At 43.3% G+C, this 20,240-nt stretch overlaps 1 protein-coding gene across 1 annotated transcript in view; it reads left to right on the top strand.

The window, feature by feature from the left end:
* The window catches only part of LOC136610189 (zinc metalloproteinase-disintegrin-like MTP4), a 72,805-nt gene that overhangs the window by 26,114 nt on the left and 26,451 nt on the right, over positions 1 to 20,240 (top strand). The window contains exons 12-16 of the mRNA XM_066589431.1: positions 1,211 to 1,341; positions 2,609 to 2,786; positions 6,916 to 7,005; positions 12,158 to 12,353; positions 13,887 to 14,080. Coding sequence (XP_066445528.1) covers positions 1,211 to 1,341; positions 2,609 to 2,786; positions 6,916 to 7,005; positions 12,158 to 12,353; positions 13,887 to 14,080 — 789 coding nt within the window. The remainder of the gene's footprint in view (positions 1 to 1,210; positions 1,342 to 2,608; positions 2,787 to 6,915; positions 7,006 to 12,157; positions 12,354 to 13,886; positions 14,081 to 20,240) is intronic.

Here is a 20,240-nt window from a genome sequence, read left to right on the forward strand (position 1 = left end):
TGTTTAAAAAAATATTAATTTTTTTAAGTAATAAAACATAAAAATGGTTTACATGTGGTATTGCTGTATTTGTACTGACCTGTAGAATAAAGTTAACATGGTGTTTTTGCTACACTGTAAACGCTTTAAAAACAAAACCCACAAAACAATGATGCAATTGTGTTTTTTTTCCCCCCTATTTTACTCCAATGTTGCATGGTACATTAACCCCTTAATGCTACAGGACGTAGAGTTACGTCCTGCAGGTTCAGAGTGTGTATGGAGGGGGATCGCGAGTCAATCCCGCACCATACAGTGCAGGTGTCGGCTGTTTCTTACACCTGACGCCCGCCCGCAACAGCTCCGATAAGCCACGCCACTCATCTGAGCTGTTACCCTTTAAATGCCGTGTGCATATGTGACCACTGCACTATGGGACAGGCTTAAACAGATACGCTTGGCAATTTCTCTCCGTCCCATAGAAGTAAATGCTGGTGAACATGTGTACCACTGCACTATTCAAATGAGGCAGTTAGTGCGCTGATCTCTGGGGGTCCCAGCTGTCAGACCCCCAGCAATCTTTTATACCCTATCCTGACGACAGGGAATGAATGTCTTTAGTGGTAAAACCTCTTTGAGTACCAAATTAGACTACGTCTTTCAGAGGTTAAAGGGGTTGTGTGAAGTTATAAAGTTATTCCCTTTCCACAGGATAGGGGAGAGCTTCATGATCGGAGGGGGTCTGACCACTGGGACTCCACCAGTCCTGAGGACGGGAGTCCAATCAGTATTTGAGTGAATAGAGCAGAGGTCACGCAGGCATACCACCGCTCCATTTACTTCAATGACAGCGCCGGAGATAGCCGTTCAAGTGCTTCTGCAATCTCTGGTCATGGAAGTGAATGGAGCAGCGGCACGCTTGTGCGACCTCGGCGACCAACTGGACTCTCGTTCTCGAGATTGGTGGGGGTACGACAGATGGGAGTGATTATTTTGGGGCATAAAAGCACAATTCAGGAGATATGATGGAGGGATTTGATGGTCTAGATGACTGTTTTTCACAGCATGGTAAGTCTAGTGGTTTAGTGAGTTGTCTGTCCAGAGTATTGTGTGCTTGGTTTAATCTTGTACTTATGGCATTCTAATGACTTTCTATATGCTACTTTATATGTAACCTAAATAATTCCCAATCAGTCACTTTAATCATCCTGTATTACTATCTTTCCTCTAGGATCACAACAGACTTGTTGGTTCTGTTGGTGCTACGATGGCTCATGAAATGGGCCATAACCTGGGGATGGCTCATGACATCTCTGGCTGTACATGTGGTTCTGGTCCATGTGTCATGGCTGCAACCCTCAGGTAAAAGCACCAACTTCCATTTACCTTAGGGCTCTTCCACACAAGCGTATTTCGGCCGCCATTTTCATGGCCGGCTGATATTGGATTTCAATGCATTAGATCAGACAGGTGTATTCCCACGGTGTAAAAGCGCACGGTCGGCCCATATAGCGCCATGCAGGAAAGATAGTTCTGGAACTATCTTTCCCGGACGGAATATAGCTGCTGCCATAGACTCCCTGACTGCTAGACTCCCTCCCCCTCCTTTCCACTTCTTGACGGCTGGATGCAAGAGGCGGGAACTTAGCATACGAGCTCCCACCCTGTCCCACCCCCGCCACTTGCTGAGAGTCGGTGAGGGGGAGACAGCTTAGCAGAGCTAAACTGTATCCCCCCCACCCAAAGGCACTGTGGTCTTGGTATATTTGCGCCAGGCTTGGGCCGTCTAAATGGGTGCACAAACGTTAGCTTTGTGCACCCATTCACGTGTTTTTATGGCGCTGGCGGGCGAACGTAAAAACGCTGATGCCTGTGTGAAAGAGCCCTCATGCCTGTTAAATGTTCGTGGTTCGTACAAAACTGATTACATTCTAGTTAATGTTGTTCCAGGCCACAGATGATGTTCTCCTTTCCAGTATGGTAATATTACATATAATAACACCAGATTCTCACCAGAGGGAACTCACGGCAGCCGTGGATACAAAACAGTCTCATGTGCATGATTTACATTTGACACTTCCATGGGTGTAACGCATAGCAGATGTAATGGAGCTGCTAGAGATTCTCATAATGATCACTATTAAATTTGACATCTTCCAAAATTTGCTATGGGACCCAAATGTTACTTTTTAGGTTTTGTTCACAACTGCATCAGGCTTCTGTTCCAGCCTCCAGTGCAGTTCTGGCCAAAAATCCCAGACAAAGCTGTGCTACTTCATCCAGAGTGTGATTGTTCTAAGTGAGAGAAACCAAGTAATCTTGAAGATGTGATACCTTTTTATGGCTTACAGTAATACACGATGTTACAGAAAGCTTTCTCATTTTAGCCTGCGGATGGATTGATAGAAGATCCAAAAGCTTGCTGTAACATCATGTATTTTTGTTAGCCATTAAAAGGTATCATGAAAACCCCATTGCATGTCCTATTCCTGTCCGTATCATGTCAACGTGCTCTCTGCAGGTGTCCTTGTGTTGTCCGATGTAAGATGCGCCTGAGCCTGTCAGGCGCAACTTGCACATATTATAAATGTGGGCCTGCCGTTACTTAATGATGTCTTTATTGTTCCAGTAATGTGCTTCCTCGCAAGTTCTCCACCTGCAGCATCAAAGATTTCAAGATCTTTATTTATACTAACTATCTAACCTGCCTGATTAATGCGCCGCAAACATCAGAACTCTTGAATCCTCCAGTGTGTGGCAATAAATTCATTGAAGGTGAAGAGCAATGTGACTGCGGTGAACCCCAGGTAACAACCACCCCAGGATGAGCTGTAATGTGCAAAAGTGGATGCACATGTGGCATAACAATACTCCATGGACAAATCCACTGCAAAATTCATGTCTTATTTGTGAATTTTGATGTGGATTTCCCATGGAATTCCTGTGTATTGGCAAAGGGGCGAAATCGGCAACAATTCCACAGTAAATTGGCACCAAAATTCACATTTAAGACATGCTAATTTTGCTTCATATTTTCGATGACAAGCTACAGTCACATAGCTGTGTTTGTGGTCCTTGACATCACCATCTTTTTTTGTGCCAATATGGGGATTGGACCCCACTGAAGGAAGAAGAAAACCTTTCTGTTGTGGTTCATTTTATTGTGGTTTCACTATTGTGAAAGGGATCTTTAAACATCCTGTCCAAACATTGTGCCTGTGGACCGCATGGTTTTGTTGGCATCCTGAAAGAACCAGTTCCAAGGACAGAGTTCTAATATCTTACCTACGTGATTATCAGATGACTAGGACAGATTCTCACCCTCTGGAAGTTGAGATTGACGGATCCATAAACACTGACAGCAAGAAGAGGTCTTAATAGTCACAAGGAATTGATTCACAAATCATAATTTAGAATTGCATAGCTTTTCAACATATAATAATTAAAAGGGTTGTCTAAATTTTCATTACTTTTTATTGTGAATATGCACCTGTTCTTGTGGCTGGCTACTGACCTGTGAGGTCACTATTTCCTTGTGGCCCAATGATGTGCCGTATACATAGCACATATTCCATACTCTGTATAATATAGGATGTACCTTATAGAGCAACTATTGTTCAAATAGTCACCCAGAAAAGTAATTAGAGTGTGCAAATAACAGTTGTTTGCTTTTACGCAAAGCGAAAATTGTCCATTAGTTGTTTGCCGAGATATCATTCATAGAGAGAGCCTCATGCAAATTCATTTACACGTGGTTCAAATATAAACTGTGTGATTGTTCTCAGTAAGAGAAATCAAGTAATCTTGTAGATATGATATCTTTTAATGGCTAAAAAAATACATGATGTTGCAGCTAGCTTTCGAACCTACATGGAGTTCTTCCTCAGGCATAAAGGAACAGATCTAAGGACCCATTTATATAAATACATATACACATGATCACATAGGAGGGAAAACATGGCATGATTATTTTGTACTTAAAACGAATTCCAGAACAGGATAAGAGGGCACAGACATGATGTTGTAAGGAATGTGGACGTGGTTCCACTGCGTGAACCAACCGGATAGGCGATGGTCCAGTCCAGAAAGGCTGGCAGCTTACCCTCTAGCGTGCGGAGGTAAGATACCAGATGGCTGCAACCCAGTCCAGGTATGAGAACTAGGAAAGGTACCTTGCCCTGAGCTGGTATGAAGGAGATGGAAGACCCTGCCTATAAGCAGGGCTAACGTCCCGAAAAGGATGACCCTGCAGTTTTCCTCTAGGCGCTAGCTGAACCTGACAAAATAGAACACCTATACAACAAAAGACAGGACTGGCAGGAATAAAGAGACAGGGAGAATGACAGGCTTGCAAGGATAACAGAGGAACAGGTGAAGACTATAGATAATGAAATGCAAGAACGGACAGAACAACAAAGCACAAGACACTGGATGCAAACAGGATAACTGCAAAAACAGGGAGTCAGACAGCAGAACTCACAACAACACTGAAAGGAAGTCCCAGCTCAGCTATATAGGAAGAAGATTGGCAAAGGTCCTACAGCTGAGCAGTGAAGCCGTGTAGCAATTAATCATAGAAGTGCTGGAAGCAGGTAAGAATAAGCTTAGGTTACAGGGAGGACAGGATGACACCCGTGTCTGCCAGAACCAGGGAAAGGGAAGTTAGTCTGAACAGTGGATCTAACAGATATGATTAATAGCACTTAGATAAATACCAGAAAAGGATGAGCAGAACAGTAAATACTTAATTAGTCCAGTGACAAGGAATGTGATGTTAGGGGGTTACCACCAGGCCAACATGTTACTTCTGCTCTGCGTTTCTCATATCTCATAATCTCCACTGATGCAAAAACCACTTCCGAGATTCATACCGTTTTTGTTAGTGTCAAAGGTGACTGTAAACTTGTATTCCAAAATTCTTCTGTGACGGTGGGACTAGAAATTGCCTTTAAGTATAATAACTTTCATATGTTGTATGTTGTGTCCATGACTAGAGAAATGCTTTGCCACAGGTAATTCTGTCTTTCTCGCTTTAATCGTGTGGCAATGCAATCTCATCCTGGATCTCAGTTTTTGTCCTGTTTCCCGAACATAAAAGGCCCCAACAGGACATTCACTGCACAGGATCAGGTACACAACATTGGATGTGGAACTTGTGAATGTCCCCAGGATCTTGTAGTCCTGATGTGTGTTGGGGATTTGTATCCTGTCCACGGTCAGTATATGTGAGCAGATCTTGCAGCGCCTTACATTCCAGGGATGAATTCCTTTTTGTGTGTCAGAGGGCAATGCACTCCTGATTTATAAAAGTTCCTCAAATTTGGAGGTTGCCTGTAACACAGAAGGGCAGGGTCCTGTAATATGGTTTTCAGACGGTCACATCCTTGTGTAGGTATGATGGAGTTCCTTTGCGGTTTACCTTAGTACCTCTAGCTGTGGATTGTAGGTCACTAATAGAGGTACACAATGTTTCTTTCCTTCTCTGTGTATTGGAGTAGTTGATTCCTGGGTATACTGGTGGCTCTAGTGATTTGATCATCAATTGAGATGGGATGGTAGCCCTCGTTTTAAAATTACCTTTTAAGGTGGTATAAATGTTCCTCTCTGTCTGTTGGGTTGGAGCAGATCCAGTTGTATCTGATGGCTTGGCTGTAGACAATGGACTTTTTGATGTGTTTAGGATGGAAACTGTCCCATCTGAGGTATGTGGGCCGATCAATCACTTTTTGGTATAGGGATGTCTGTATTGAGTTGTTTGAAATTTTTATGGTGGTGTCCAAAAAGTTGATTTCAGTATACGGCTAGCTTAATGTCAGGTTTATGGTAGGGTGAAATGCGTTGAATCTCCCATGGAATTTTACTACTTTTTGTTTGCTGTAGGTGCAGATGATTATGATGTCATTAATGTAGCGGAAGTAAACCAATGGTTTATTGGGGCAGGAGGCCAGAAAGTCACTCTCCAGTTTTGCCATGAAAACGTTGGCATATTGCGGTGCCATTTTACTGCCCATGGCGGTTCTAGTAGGTTTCAGGAATATATCTTTGCAAAAGGAGAAATAATTGTGTCTGAGGATGAATCTGGTGAGTAGTAATACCGATTCAGAGGCAACCCCATTGGCCTCAAGGTGTGCCTGGCAGCCGGTCAGTCCATCTTCGTGTGGGATGTTGGAGTATAATGATTCCACATCCATGTTGGCCAGGATGGCACCATCAAGGAGGGGACCAACGGTTGACAGTTTGTTCAGTAGGTCTGTGGTGTTCTCCAAGTAGCTGGTTGTAATATGAACAACTGTGACTTTACACTGAACGACTTTTGATCAACCAGCGACTATGTCTTTGGTAAGCTGAAACAAAACAACTTAACGTTCATCACCCTGTTGGTGGCTGTGTTTCCACTGAGGATAATTGTTAGAATTTCTTCTTTTGAGCGATTGTTCGGCCAAGAGTCGCCCTGTGTAGAGGTACCTTTAACTGTAGTGATCATGTGGGTATACAGTTGTGGCCAATGCAAAGAAACAGCGATGGGAAGAATGGCGTGACAGTGGTGGAGCAAATGGCACTTACCAGATAATTTCTTACTTTAAAGCTCTCCTCTCTTTGTTTTTACAATTCACATAACCCATTTAAGTTCAGAGATTACATTTTCCTTGTAACCTGTAAATAGTTGCATAGAACATTAAAGGGTTCTGTCATTAAAGAAAAAAATTCTACTTACCTATCCTTCCATCGTCAGTCTACTTACCAGATCTTCACTTTACTGATCTTCTCCTGTCTCCTGCAGTCCGGGTGGGGGGAGAAGATCTGGTATGGAGACTGACGGGGAAATAATAAATGAGTATAAAATTTAAAAAAATTTATTTTTTTTAGTGACAAAACCCCTTTAAAATATGCCCCAAAAAGCAGTTTAAAAGGAACATTACCTTGTTTCTTATCTAGGAATGTACAAGTAACTGCTGTGATGCCAGCATTTGTAAATTCAAGCCGGGATGTCAGTGTGATGAAGGTCTGTGTTGTCGGGACTGTAAGGTGAGTTACATAAAATAATGTCCATATAATTGTGCCACAGAGAATAGTAGCAGTATTATTGAATGACAGTGCTGGGGTGATGGCATACAGGACCGGTCTTTGCAGTGTGCGATCTATGCATATGCACAGGTTGCTACATTCTCCCAGCTGATAGGGAAGTCACTTTGCCAAGTCTGATGGTGAGCTGAATTGGCATATAGATAGACCAGAGAACTCCTTTCAAGGTTATTCACAAAATTGGCTTTTATCACCTAAGTGGGAATCTCACTGCTGAGACCATCAACGACCCTGAGCACTGGGGTCTTCAATCCCCCTCTTCTCCTCAGTGTGGGCTCATTGCACCCTTCACAGTAAGGAGGAGATTAAATGGAGCAGCGGTCAAGCATGTGTGGTGCTGCTGCAGTTGTTTCAATGGCGCTAACTGAAATAACTGGGTAGAAGTACTGAGCTAACTCTGGCAGTCCCATTGAAATGAAGGGAGTGGCACCACACATGCTCGACCACAGCTCCATTCTCCAAATCTGTCTCCCGCTCAAGATCCATATGAGCCAGACAGATAGCCACTGCTATGAGAGGATTAGCTTCTCTCGATGTCCATTTCAGTAAGAGCAGTAGGGTATAAGTAGGTGAAGATAAAATGGATGCCTCCATAACAATACAAGAAAATACACAAGACGTATTTTTTTCTTATTTCGATCCCTATCTGACACATCACAGGAAGGAGTCATGTTGTTACTTCTATTTTATGCTGCTTTTGTAACTTCATCATTCATAGGGTAGTTTTCTCGGAAATACTACCTGCACCTGAAGCCACACTAGAAAGGCAGCAGGATCTTAGGGAGGTAAACAAGTGGCTCCGGAGTTGGTGTAAGAAGGCATTTGGGTTCCTGGAGAACTGGGCTGACTTTGCTGTCGTCTACAGGCTCTACCGTAGGGACAAGCTGCATCTCAATGGGGAGGGTGCAGCTGTGCTGGGCGAGAAGATGGCTAGAAGGCTGGAGATGGGGCGACCTCTGCATACAGCACGGGCGTCAGCTGGCCGATCACAGCTATTAACCCTTTAAATTCTGGCAACGGCATTTAAACCCCGCCCCGCGGTAAGATCGGGGGAGCCGTGCAGGTGTCATGGCTGCCAGGGGCCTTCTGAAAGGCCCAAGGGCTGCCTTGAGAGACTGCCTATCAAGCCATCCCTGTTGGGTGGCTTGATAGGCTGCCTATCAGAATGCAGTATGACGTAATGCTATAGCATTATGTCATACTAAAGAGCGATCAAAGTATCGCATATTGTAGTCCCCCAGGGAGACTTAAAAGTAAAGTGAAAAAAGAGCAATAAAGTTTTTTTAATTGTAAAAAAAAAAAGTAAAAGTTTAAATCACCACCCCCTTTTGCCATATCTATAATTAAAAAGTCTAAATAATAAAATAAAAATACATATTTGGTATCGCCGCGTCCGTAAAAGTCCGATCTATCAAAGTAGCACATTATTTACCCCGCACGGTGAACGTCGTCTAAAAAAAAGTAAAAAACGCCAGAAATGCTCTTTTTCAGTCACCCTGTCTCCCTGAAAAAACACAATAAAAGCGATCAAAAAGTCGTACGTATTCCGAATTAGTACTAACGGAAACTACAGGACATCCCGCAAAAAATGAGCCATCGCTGAACTATGGCGACGGAAAAAGAAACAAGTTATTGCGCGCACAAGATGACTGCAGAAAATAATTGAAAAAAATTAAATGTCTGAAAAAAAAAAAGAGTAGTATAGTACAAAAAAAACTGTACAAGTTTGGTATCGTAGGAATTGTACTGACCTATAGAATAAAGTTATCATGTCGTTTTTGTTGCAGTTTGTGCGCCGTAGACACAAGACGCACTGAAAGATGGCGGAATGTCATTTTTTTTTCTTTTCATTTTACTCCACTTAAAATTTTTTTAAAGTTTTTTAGTACATTATATGGTACATTAAATAGTATCATTGAAAAATACAACTCGTCCCGCAAAAAACAAGCCCTCATACAGTGACATCGATGGATAAATAAAGGAGATATGATTCTTTTAAGGTGGGGAGGAAAAAACGAAAATGGGAAAAAAAAGGCCACGTCATGAAGGGGTTAAACTAGGGACTGGGGGGGAGGGCAAAAAGAGAAATTAGGGGGTAGTCAGCATAGCTAGCGACCTGGGTCTAAGCAATGGGAATGGGGGTCGAGCTGGAGGAGGGGTTAGTACAATTAGAACTGTCAGATCAGCCAATAGTACCATTAGTAACAAAATGACTTTAAAGAACAAAAAAACTATAAATTGTATGACCACGAATGCAAGAAGTCTGATCGGTAAAGTGGGTGAGCTTGAAGCAAGAATGACTGATGAAAACTATGATATAGTCAGAATAACGGAAACATGGCTTGATGATAAGTGCGATTGGGTGGTGTATTTTCAGAGTTACAACCTCTTCAGAAGAGACCGTGGAAACCTGAAAGGGGGAGGGGTATGTCTGTTTGTTAAATCGTACTTATTGCCGAGGCTGCGGGAAGATATAGGTGCAGGAGATGAACACGTGGAATCTCTGGGGGTGGAAATACAGGGAGTTTTCTATAGACCACCAAAAGAAGAAACTTAAACCTTACTATTAAGGCAGATAGAAGACGTGTCAAAGTGCAACTAAGTAATTATCATGGGGGACTTTAATTATCCGGATATAACATGGGAAAATGAAACCTGCAATTCTCATAGGGGTGATAAATTCTTGAGAACAATTAAAAATAATTACCTTATTTAACTTCTGCAGGAGCCAACTAGAGGAAGGGCTACTCTGGACTTAGTACTAACAAACCGGACCGAATAACGGGGGTACAGGTTGAGGGGCACTTGGGGAACAGTGACCACAATATAATCAACTTCCAGCTGTCATTCAATAAGAAGCCTTATCAGGGAGCGACAAATAAACTAAACTTTAGTAAAGCAAAATTTGATCAGCTTAGAGCTGTAGACAACATCCTCAAAAATATCAGTACAGAGGACAAATGGGAGGAGTTTAAAAGGATCCTAATCACCTCATGTGAGCAGTTCATTCCCTTTAAAAATAAAAGAACTTCAAGTAAAAGGAAACCAATGTGGCTCGACAAGACGGTAAGAGAGGCAATAAACGAAAAAAAGAAAGAGTATAAACTACTAAAGCAAGAAGGCAGCGAAGAAGCACTAAAATCGTACAGGGGAAAAAAATAAAATATGCAAAGATAAGATCAAAAACTGCTGGAAGACTGATCGCCAAAGAGAGCAAAAACAACCCGAAACTATTTTTTAACTATGTTAACAGCAAAAGGATTTGCACTGAGAGCACTGGCCCTTTAACAAATAATGCAGGAGAAATCATTGAAGATGATGGAGAAAAGGCAAACCTATTAAATAGTTTCTTTTCAACGTTTGAACGAAAAGGAAATGCTACATGAGATGCAGGGGACCAAAATGAACCCCTCACAAAATATCTCATACCTAACGCAGGAGGAAGTGCAGAACCGGTTAAAGAAGATTAAAATAAATAAATCGTTAGGCCCAGATGGAATACACCCAAGGGTACTAAGGGAACTAAGTAATGAGATAGCTAGGCCAAGACCGGGGTTGTACCACTGGATTGGCGCATTGCCAACGTGGTTCCAATTTACAGAAAGGGGTCCAAAAGTGAGCCTGGTAACTACAGGCCAGTAAGTCTCACTTCAGTAACTGGAAAAATATTCGAGAGGTTTCTGAGAGATGCCATCGAAGAATACCTCAAGGAAAGCAACGGTATAACTCCTCACCAGCATGGGTTTCTGAAGGGTCGATCGTGTCAGACCAATCTGGTCAGTTTCTACGATGAAGTAAGCTCTAGGCTGGACGTGGGAGAGTCTATCGATCTTGTATATCTGGACTTCTCTAAAGCATTTGACACCGTGCCACATAATAGGCTGATATATAAAATGAGACAGCTCGGATTGGGTGAAAACGTGTGTAATTGGGTAAAGAATTGGCTCAGATAGAAAGCAAAAGGTAGTAATAAATGGTTCGTACTCTGATTGGGCACCGTCACTAGTGGGGTGCCACAGGGTTCAGTATTGGCCCCCATTCTGTTCAATATATTAACGACCTGATAGAGGGGCTGCACAGTAAAATATCAATATTTGCAGATGACACAAAATTATGCAATATAATCAATGCAAAGGAGGACAATGTACGGCTACAAACGGACCTAGATAAGCTGGGGACTTGGGCAGAAAAATGGCAAATGAAGTTAAATGTTGATAAATGTAAGGTTATGCACATGGGCGGGAGAAACGGATGTCACCAATTTACACTAAATGGGGTACTGCTAGGGAAAAGTGATATGGAAAAACACCTGGGGTACTAGTGGATTGTAGACTAAACTGGAGTAACCAATGCCAGTCAGCTGCTGCAAAAGCTAATTAAGTCTTGGGGTGCATTAAAAGAGGTATAGGGGCGATGGACGAGAACATTATCCTCCCACTTGTCAGGCCTCACATGGTATACTGCGTACAGTTCTGGTCACCGGGGGTGCTCAGGAAAGATGTCACAGTGCTGGAGGGGGTTCAAAGAAGGGCAACAAAACTAATACATGGAATGAAGGGACTGGAATACCCAGAGAGGCTATCAAAATTGGGATTATTTACCCTGGAAAAAAGACGGCTAAGGGGTTATCAAATAACCATGTATAAATTACATGAGGGGATGATACAAGGATCTCTCCCATGATCTGTTTATACCCAGGACTGCGACGGTAACGAGAGGGCATCCGCTACATCCAGAAGAAAGCAGGTTTCATTGCCAACACAGAAAAGGGTTCTTTACTGTAAGAGTAGTTAGACTGTGGAACTCGAGCGGAAGGATATTACAGGATATAAATCTTAGGTCAATTGTTAATCCGCGTATACAGGCAGATAGGAACTATTAGGGGTTGTTCCAGGGATTAGTCTGATTGCCATTAGGGAGTCGGGAAGGAATTTTCCCCCAAATGGGCTAATTGGCTCCTGCCTCTTGGTTTTTTTTGCCTTCCTCTGGATCAACAACATAGGAAGATAAACAGGCTGAACTAGATGGACATTGTCTTCATTCAGCCTTACATACTATGTTACTATATGTTATGTATGTTCCTTTTTCACCACAGATTAAACCTGCAGGATCGACTTGTAGACCTGCCAGAGATGAGTGTGACCTTACTGACGTGTGTGATGGGATATCTCCTGCATGTTCAAAGGATAGTTTTAAAGTAAACGGCTCTCCATGCATGAATGGAAAAGGATTTTGTTACAAAGGAAAATGTCCACAACCAAGTAGCCAGTGTGTTTCCATCTGGGGTTCGGGTGAGTAGAGGAGGCGGCAATCTGGAAAATCTCTCCTTATGGCCCCCTTCACACTGGCGTATTACACACGCAATACGCAGAGAATAGAACCCATTGATTTTGATGGGTTTGTTCACATGCACGTATTTTCCTGCACAGTAGAGCAATGCATATAGTTCTCAAAACTTAACAGTTTACCGCCTGTTTTACAATCTGTCAGTCTCTAGCGATTGCATTTCCAAAATATCAAGACTATTTTCTGATTATTACTTTTCTTTTATGAGTAATTGGATTTGTCTCCCTGCCCTCCTACCCCCACCACCATTTCCTATCTCCCTTTCTTCTACCCTCTTTTCCCTATTTCAACTTTTGTTTCCCCCTCTCCTAGTCATCAGCACTTTTAGACATATCAAGAGAAGATAGCTGCTTAAATTTCAGTAATATAGGAAGACTGGTTATCTCTAGGCGCTGCCTGGGCAGCACTTGGTGACGTGTTACTAGTTGGCTTCAATTGGACGGAGAAGTGATGTCACCACTGGGGGGTGGTGCTCGCACAGGGCATTTGGATGGGCGGATTGCCGCTGACTGATGCCGTTTTCTCGCTCAGCACTTCATAATCTATGTGGGGCACTGGGCGGGGGCGTTTACACGCAGCAAGGGTCAGCGATCCAGCAATGATTTTTGTGCTGGATGAAAGTGAGTGATAACGAGAGGTGGATGAGTGGTGAAGGATCCTTTTTGCATTTGGACGGAGTGGCTTGTGCGCATTTTCGTTTGTTAGAGTTGGATTTGTGTGTAGATGTCCTATGGAGGTGACCCTTAAGACCTAGCTTTTGCTTATCTAGCTGGAAGTGTAATTGCAAAGGCAGTGACCACAGTTCAGATTTTTACTTTGCGTGTTACTTGCTAGTCAATGTCTAATGACTTTGGCCTTCTATACAACAGTATAGGGAGTGTTGTGATTTAGCTATTTAACTTTTTCTGACTTAACATGAAGTGTTGGCTGATGCATCCTTGACTATTGAGGAAATCCTGGTCTACCTTTTCAGTTAATAATTAGTTTTACACTGAATGGGTCAGCATCAGCATTACGGTAGTATTGGTTGTGGGGTCAGTTCTCCACAAACAACTGGTTTCATCGATTTCCTTACTGCTCTAAGGGGAGAGTCTAGTTGGGGGTAGGTGACCCTCAACCCCCTCTCTTATTAATTATTCCACCCCCACTTCATTCTTCCCTTCCACCTGCTCCTGTCTGGTGAATATTGAATATTGAAATTTAATACAGAAGTGTTATGTCAACTTATTCCTATCTTAGTGTGTGGATCCAGGTATGGATCTAATTGACGATGAGAAATCTTTGTCCTCCATTTTACAATTCTTTGATTATGTTTTTCTTTAATGGTGTCTCCTTTGGAGACTTTGTAATTCCTCCCAACGTAACGGAACAATCCCATAAAGGAAACTGGTCCTGTATACTCATCTAATGTCTACTAATATTGATAGTAATCCTATTACTAATACATAATATAATGGCAAAGGTTTGAAAAAACCTAGAAAGAGGTCAGATCCCCTCCCTTCTCATCATCACTATTACACCAAATGGTATCATTGTACTCAAGCAGCTTCCTCATCGAGAGGAGTTAGCATTGCCAACATTTCCAACAGAACTACTAAACACATACCTCAGAGAAACCACACTCCAAGAGGCATTTTTGGAACAACTGGCTGCAAAAATCACCCCAGATGAGGTAAAGATACAACAAAAACACTGAAAGTGAATAAACGCCCGGGACCGGATGGCTTCTCCGCCACTTACTATAAAAAATTCTTCCCATTTCTCCATACTTATCTAGCTAATTATTTTATTGCAATACGGGACGGTCAACAGGTGGGACAAACATCACTTACGGCAGCTATCTCTATGATCCCCAAGCCCGAAAGAGATCTGCTGGACAAACAAAGTTACCGTCCCATCTCTCTAATCAATATAGATACAAAGCTCCTCACTAAAATCCTAGACTTGTGACTAAATATGGCTTTGCCATCCTTAGTTGGAAAAGACCAAGTAGGTTTTATCCCAGGCCGCCAAGCTCCAGATAGCATTCAGCAGATAACGCACCTCACACATATCTGCCAAACTAGGGGCATCCCTGCAATGTTACTCTCCCTGGACGTCTATAAAGCCTTTGATACCCTAAGTCGGTCATACCTTTTTTCGGTATTAGAGCATTGGAAGTTTCCTACCGAGTTCCTAACTTGGTTGCGAATCCTGTATAATTTTCCTGATCGTAATTTTACGATCCAGTGGGGGACAAGGCAGGGCTGCCCACTTTCCCCTCTCTTCTTCATTTTAGCCTTATAACCACTAGCCATAAAAATCCGTAATAACCCTAACATTAGAGGAATAGAAATTGCTGGGGTCCACCACAAAATTAGCATGTTTGAAGACGAAACATACTTGCTTTAATATCATGCCCCCCACACTACAATTCCGAATCTCATGGCGGAGCTGTCCAGGTTTGGGTCGATCTCCGGCTTGAAGATTAATGAAACAAAATCGAAAGCTTTTAATCTTACCATGCCCTCACACACACACACTCTCTACTACAATCCAACTTCCCATTCCAATGGCTGACAGGGTCGCTGGGATACCTGGGGTTGAGTCTGACTAACTCCTATTATACGTTGTATATGCAAAACTATATATCACTTCTCTGTAAACTTCGCCTACTATTGGAAAGCTGGGACCGATACCACATATCGTGGATTGGAAGAGTGAACTCCTTAAAGATGTCGTTCCTTCCTAAACCTCTATATTTTTTTTAGCTCTTCCAGTACAGGTACCTGGGCATTTTTTGAAAACACTTCAACAGATGACCCTCTGCTTTTATTTGGAATAACTTTATCCCCAGAGTATCAGGTTCCACTTTGTATAGGCAGCAAGGAGGTTTGGGAACCCCACATATAACAAAATATTACCAGGTGGCCCAGTTAGCCTCCCTACATTCCACTATAAATGCCCCTCTTTGGCTTTCCATAGAGGCCATGGAAATTCACCTCCTCACAGTAGATTCAATATTGTGGATCCCCCCGATTCATAGGCCTACCATATCTAATCCAATTATAAAGCATTCTCTTAGAGTTTGGGACTCCATTAAAAACTCAGGGAACCTGATCTCCCCTCACCTACCCCTCCGGACACTCTTACGTAACCCGTTATTTCCGCCGGGCCATGACTCCCCTCTAGCTTTTCAAAGTTGGACAAATAGAGGCATCACCAAGGTACATCACTTACTTTCAAAGGAAGGTGTGACTGCGTTTCCCATCATACAGAAAAATAAGGACGTACTATCCTCAGAAATATTCTGCTATTTACAGTTAAAGAATTTGTCGTCCTTCCTATTGAAAAATACAAAATCTCCATACACCCTTACCGCCTTTGAATCCTTCAGCCTTAAACATCCGCAGGCAAAAGGTCTCATCTCTCAAATATACTCGAACCTTGTTCATACCAAGTTCCGCACACAATTATCATATGTAACTAGATGGAAGCGAGACTTGAGGGATGTTCTGAGTGAGAAGGAGTGGTCTCAGATTTGGAGATCCACCAATTGTGTCCGTAACATATTAATGTTGGAAACATCATGTAAAATCCTTCTTCGTTGGTATTTGGTCCCCAATCGAATTGCACTTGTGGTCCCTGGCTATTCTAAAGAATGTTTCCGAGGTAGTTCTTCCCCTGGAGACATACTCCATATATGGTGGTCCTGCCCTAGAGTCAAAAGACTTTGGATCAGGACATACTCCCTAATTCATTCAGTGACATATCACAACCTGCGCAAAAATCCATGGGAGGCTCTGTTGAACAAAAAGATCGAGAATATATCCCCAAATTCCAGAAAACTGATTTCTTTTCTTTTCCTAGCTGCAAAACAAACTATTACTCATTCCTGGCATAAAGCTTCTCTGGACTTTTCCGAAGTTAAATGCCGAATGAATTGGTATCTCATAAACGAAAAGCTAACCTTGATAACAGAAGATAAAAATGATACATTTCTTAGTATATGGACTCCATGAATAAATTATGCCTTTCCTACAGCAGGGTTGAGCCTAATTCGAATTTCCTGGTATCTTTGCCCCTTGGGGCGGCAGTCCTGGGAAAGAGGGAATTCCCCTACCCCCCTACCTTTATACTCTCCCCTGTACCCTTCCTTTCCCTTCCTGAAATGTGATTTGGCCCTGGCCAGGCCATTGTTCATTACTGCACAATGTTCTTTCCGAAAATAGCAGTGAAAGATGTGAAATATGATAACATTTGATTGCTATTATTTTGATTGCTATATTTTTCATTCAGAAGATACAAGGCTCGTAGCTATATTATTGTGCTAAGGCGAGAAATGTCCTTTATCTAGGGGTGTACTAAGCATTCTGACGCCACTTTTTAAAAAAATTTTATTATGAAGCAAATTCACAAATTTGTCACTTTCATGACCCTTCTCATGTTTCAAGCAGAAAAAACTGGGGAGACGCACCCCAAGTATTATAGCACTAATAAAAAAAAATTGACTCCCTAAAAAGAATCCGCCCCTCCCGCTTTTGGCGTTTCCTATATATTAAATAAAATTAATAATGTAAGATGGTGTGGTAGGTTTCAAAGCAGGGTAACTACAGAGGCCTGGTTGAAATGAACACATGGGGCAATAAAATCGGGTATACCTCCTCCTTCTTTGTTTGCTGCAAACCCAACACTTTTTTGTGGGGTATTTTTTGCCCGCAGTTTCAGGGATGGGGTTCAGAAAATGGTGCTATGTGAGCCTCAGCACCTCCTCAGACTGTAATGCATCCTGAGGTGCGGCGGTCTCAAATTAAAGGTGTTCAATAAGCTGCTCCTGGAACTGGAGGAAACTCAGCGTTCCCCAGGATGTTTTATAAACTACATACGCATTATATGTAGGGATCTGTATCAAGTAAATCGCTACCTTTTTATAGCATGCTCTAGCTTTGCACTTTACGAGATATGGCTGAAGCGCCTGGTCCGACAGATCGACGCTCCCCATAAATGTATTGTAATCCGGGACGCAGACCGGTTTTGTTTTCTCTGTTGCAGCCCCCCCTCTGCCTTACTGCAACGAAGGTGTCTGCGTGCACAGCGGAGAGCATAAAAACGTGTTTTCTGTCACGCCATTTTACGGCAAGCAGGGGGTCATTTGCCAGTGCGTAACACGCCCCCCTTTCTACGCATCTAAAAACCAGGGGTTGTGGGAATCCCACCCTATTTTTGTGCACAGTTCCGCAGGCCCCTGTATCTGTGTCGTGTAATGCTTTGTACTGTGGGAGACTGGTGTAGTAATTATCTGTATAGACGTTGTACCCTTTGTTTAAAAATAGGCCTACGATCTCCCACACGATCTTTCCATTAGTGCTGATATTTTCCGGACAGTTAGGAGGATTTAGTCCCTGCCCTCATAAATAAAAAAAATTGCATGTATACCCTGTTGCGCTTTCACAAACTTTATGAAGCTTAACGCCATACCTAGCGTGTTTTAAAGGTATAAATTGGCAAAGCTCATGAGCGACTCGGCCACGGACAAATTCTTTTTCTGGGGTATAAATATTTTTAAAGGAATCTTTTAGTAGGAATATAAGGGGCCTCAATTTGCACAGTCTATCATACGCAGGGTCGTTTCTGGGGGAGATTTGGGCATTACTGGCAAAATGAAAAAAACGCATAATATTTTCATATCTGCGTTGGGGCATTATTGACGCAAATACGGGCGCTCGCGGACCAATAGCACCGTATTGAGGACTTTTTTAACAGGACAATTCCCCCCAAATTTTTAAGCTCTGGGACATTTATAGCGGTCCACGTCATTGAATATACAGACATTGAGTGGTCTCTAATATATTGTCCAGCGTAGGTGTTAGTCTGCTGGACAATAAACTCCAGGACGCTGTCAATAATGAACTAATTAAAACAATTAAAAGGGGTAAAATTTGTGACCTCCATATTGACGCCTGGAATCGCGGTAAATTTGAGGATGTCGGGTGAAAATAAATTCCACATTGTGGGAGGCACCGTATTACTCGGGCATGCTGCCTCAACCTCCATGGGGCTAGAGGTAGAGTCGTCACTGTAAAAAAAAACCCTCCTCTTCCACCTCAGTTGTGGTATCGCTACCAGAACTACTGGCGAACAACAGCACGTACGCTTGCTCACTTTCTATATGGCCACACGTTTTTCTCTATCTGTCTCCTGTCACAAATCTCTCTGTGAGAGGAGAGAGATACTCAGGACTAACCGTGTGCCATATTTATTAAACAAATGACATGGATGGCTGTGATAGGTATATCACGGCCACCCATGTCAGCAGGGACTAATCACTTTGGTCCCTGCAGGATACTATCCCAAAGGCAACTTTGGCATTCGTTTCTACTGCGCATGCGCTGCCATTTTGCCAGCGCATGCGCAGATCAGGGTAATGCCCGGCACTTTGGAGGACATTAGGGGAGTATTTTTACTTTTTAAACTTTTCCGTTGGATACCAGCGATCACGGGCCCGGAGACCACTCTCCGCAGTCCCCGGTGACATCTCATGTCTCCCGGCTACCTTCAGTGAAATTTTTACTTTTTAAACTTTTCCGTTGGATACAGGAAATTTCAAATATTCTGGGCGATCCGGGCTTCTGCGCATGCGCCGCCATTTTCCCTGTGGCGCGCATGCGCAGATTTACTGCGGTCGTTCAGCGCACCTAGAGTACTGCCGGATGAAGCGCGTTTGGGACATGAGACAGGGCTGCCGTGGTCTGCAGCAGACTGCTTGGGTCATGGGGGGTGCCACTTCATCCAGGGTGCGTCTGAGGGTGGTGTGGTAGTGTTCGGCAGTCAAATTAGGACAGCAGAGGAGAGAGAGGGCACAGGGAGGACTGGATGGTCTTAGCGAAATGATGGGTGCAGATGATCTGGAGGTGGGAATGATAGGAAGGTCTGGGGAGATGCTAGGGTGCTTGATGGAGAAGTTAAAAAAAAGTTGAAGTTACATCTCCCTTTACTGATACAATCAGTGAGAGGAGATGAAACGTCTTACCGGAGACCTCCGCATTTGAACCCAAACGCGGTCCTCTCCCATGAACCTCCCGAGCACATATGCAGAAGCCGGAGAGGACCCAGGAGATTTAAAATCTCCTGGCGGCCAATGAGTGCTGAGAGCCTGGAGCAGTGACCGGTGGCCTCGTTAAGCTGTCACCGGTCACGTAATAAAAAGGTAGCCGTCTACCTTAGACCGGTCTCACAGGAGTGGATAAGAATTGCAGATTCTGCAAGCGTTTGATCCGAGGTAATACGCAGATCAATCAAATGCATTGAATTACACAATTCCATGCACATTAGCGGGTTGGAATTACGTTATCCCCTTACAGAAAACAGAATGCAGTATGCTTTATTTTACTGCCGATACCTGCAACATAGAGTCCATTGTGCACCATGGCCGCAGATATACCCGGAGCCCATATGCAACTACATTGTGTACTGGCTGCGGGTACATGTGTCATCCCTAAGCGACGGTGCGGGAAATATAAACAAAAAAAGGTGTACTGCGCATGACAGCCTGTGTGAGTAACAGTTATGCGCAGTACATTACGTGGCCGTACGCAGGGCCACGGCTGGACTCACAGTTGGGGTCTGCTCCGGGGCCTTTGTAAGCAGATTCCATATACAGCCGCTACCTGTAATACGTAATTTACAAGAAGTCCCTGGGAACGCTCGCCTTCCTGCAGTTCCCGGAGCAGCATGCTGAGCGCCTTCTGTGTGAGACCGCCGCACCTCAGCAAGCTTACGAAGCCTCACAGAGCGCCACTTTATACTCCCCATCCCTGCCACTGGGGTCAAGAAATAGTCCCCAAAAAAGCATT

This window comes from Eleutherodactylus coqui, chromosome 2 (assembly GCF_035609145.1).
Source record: "Eleutherodactylus coqui strain aEleCoq1 chromosome 2, aEleCoq1.hap1, whole genome shotgun sequence".
In the NCBI taxonomy this organism is placed as follows: Eukaryota; Metazoa; Chordata; class Amphibia; order Anura; family Eleutherodactylidae; genus Eleutherodactylus; species Eleutherodactylus coqui.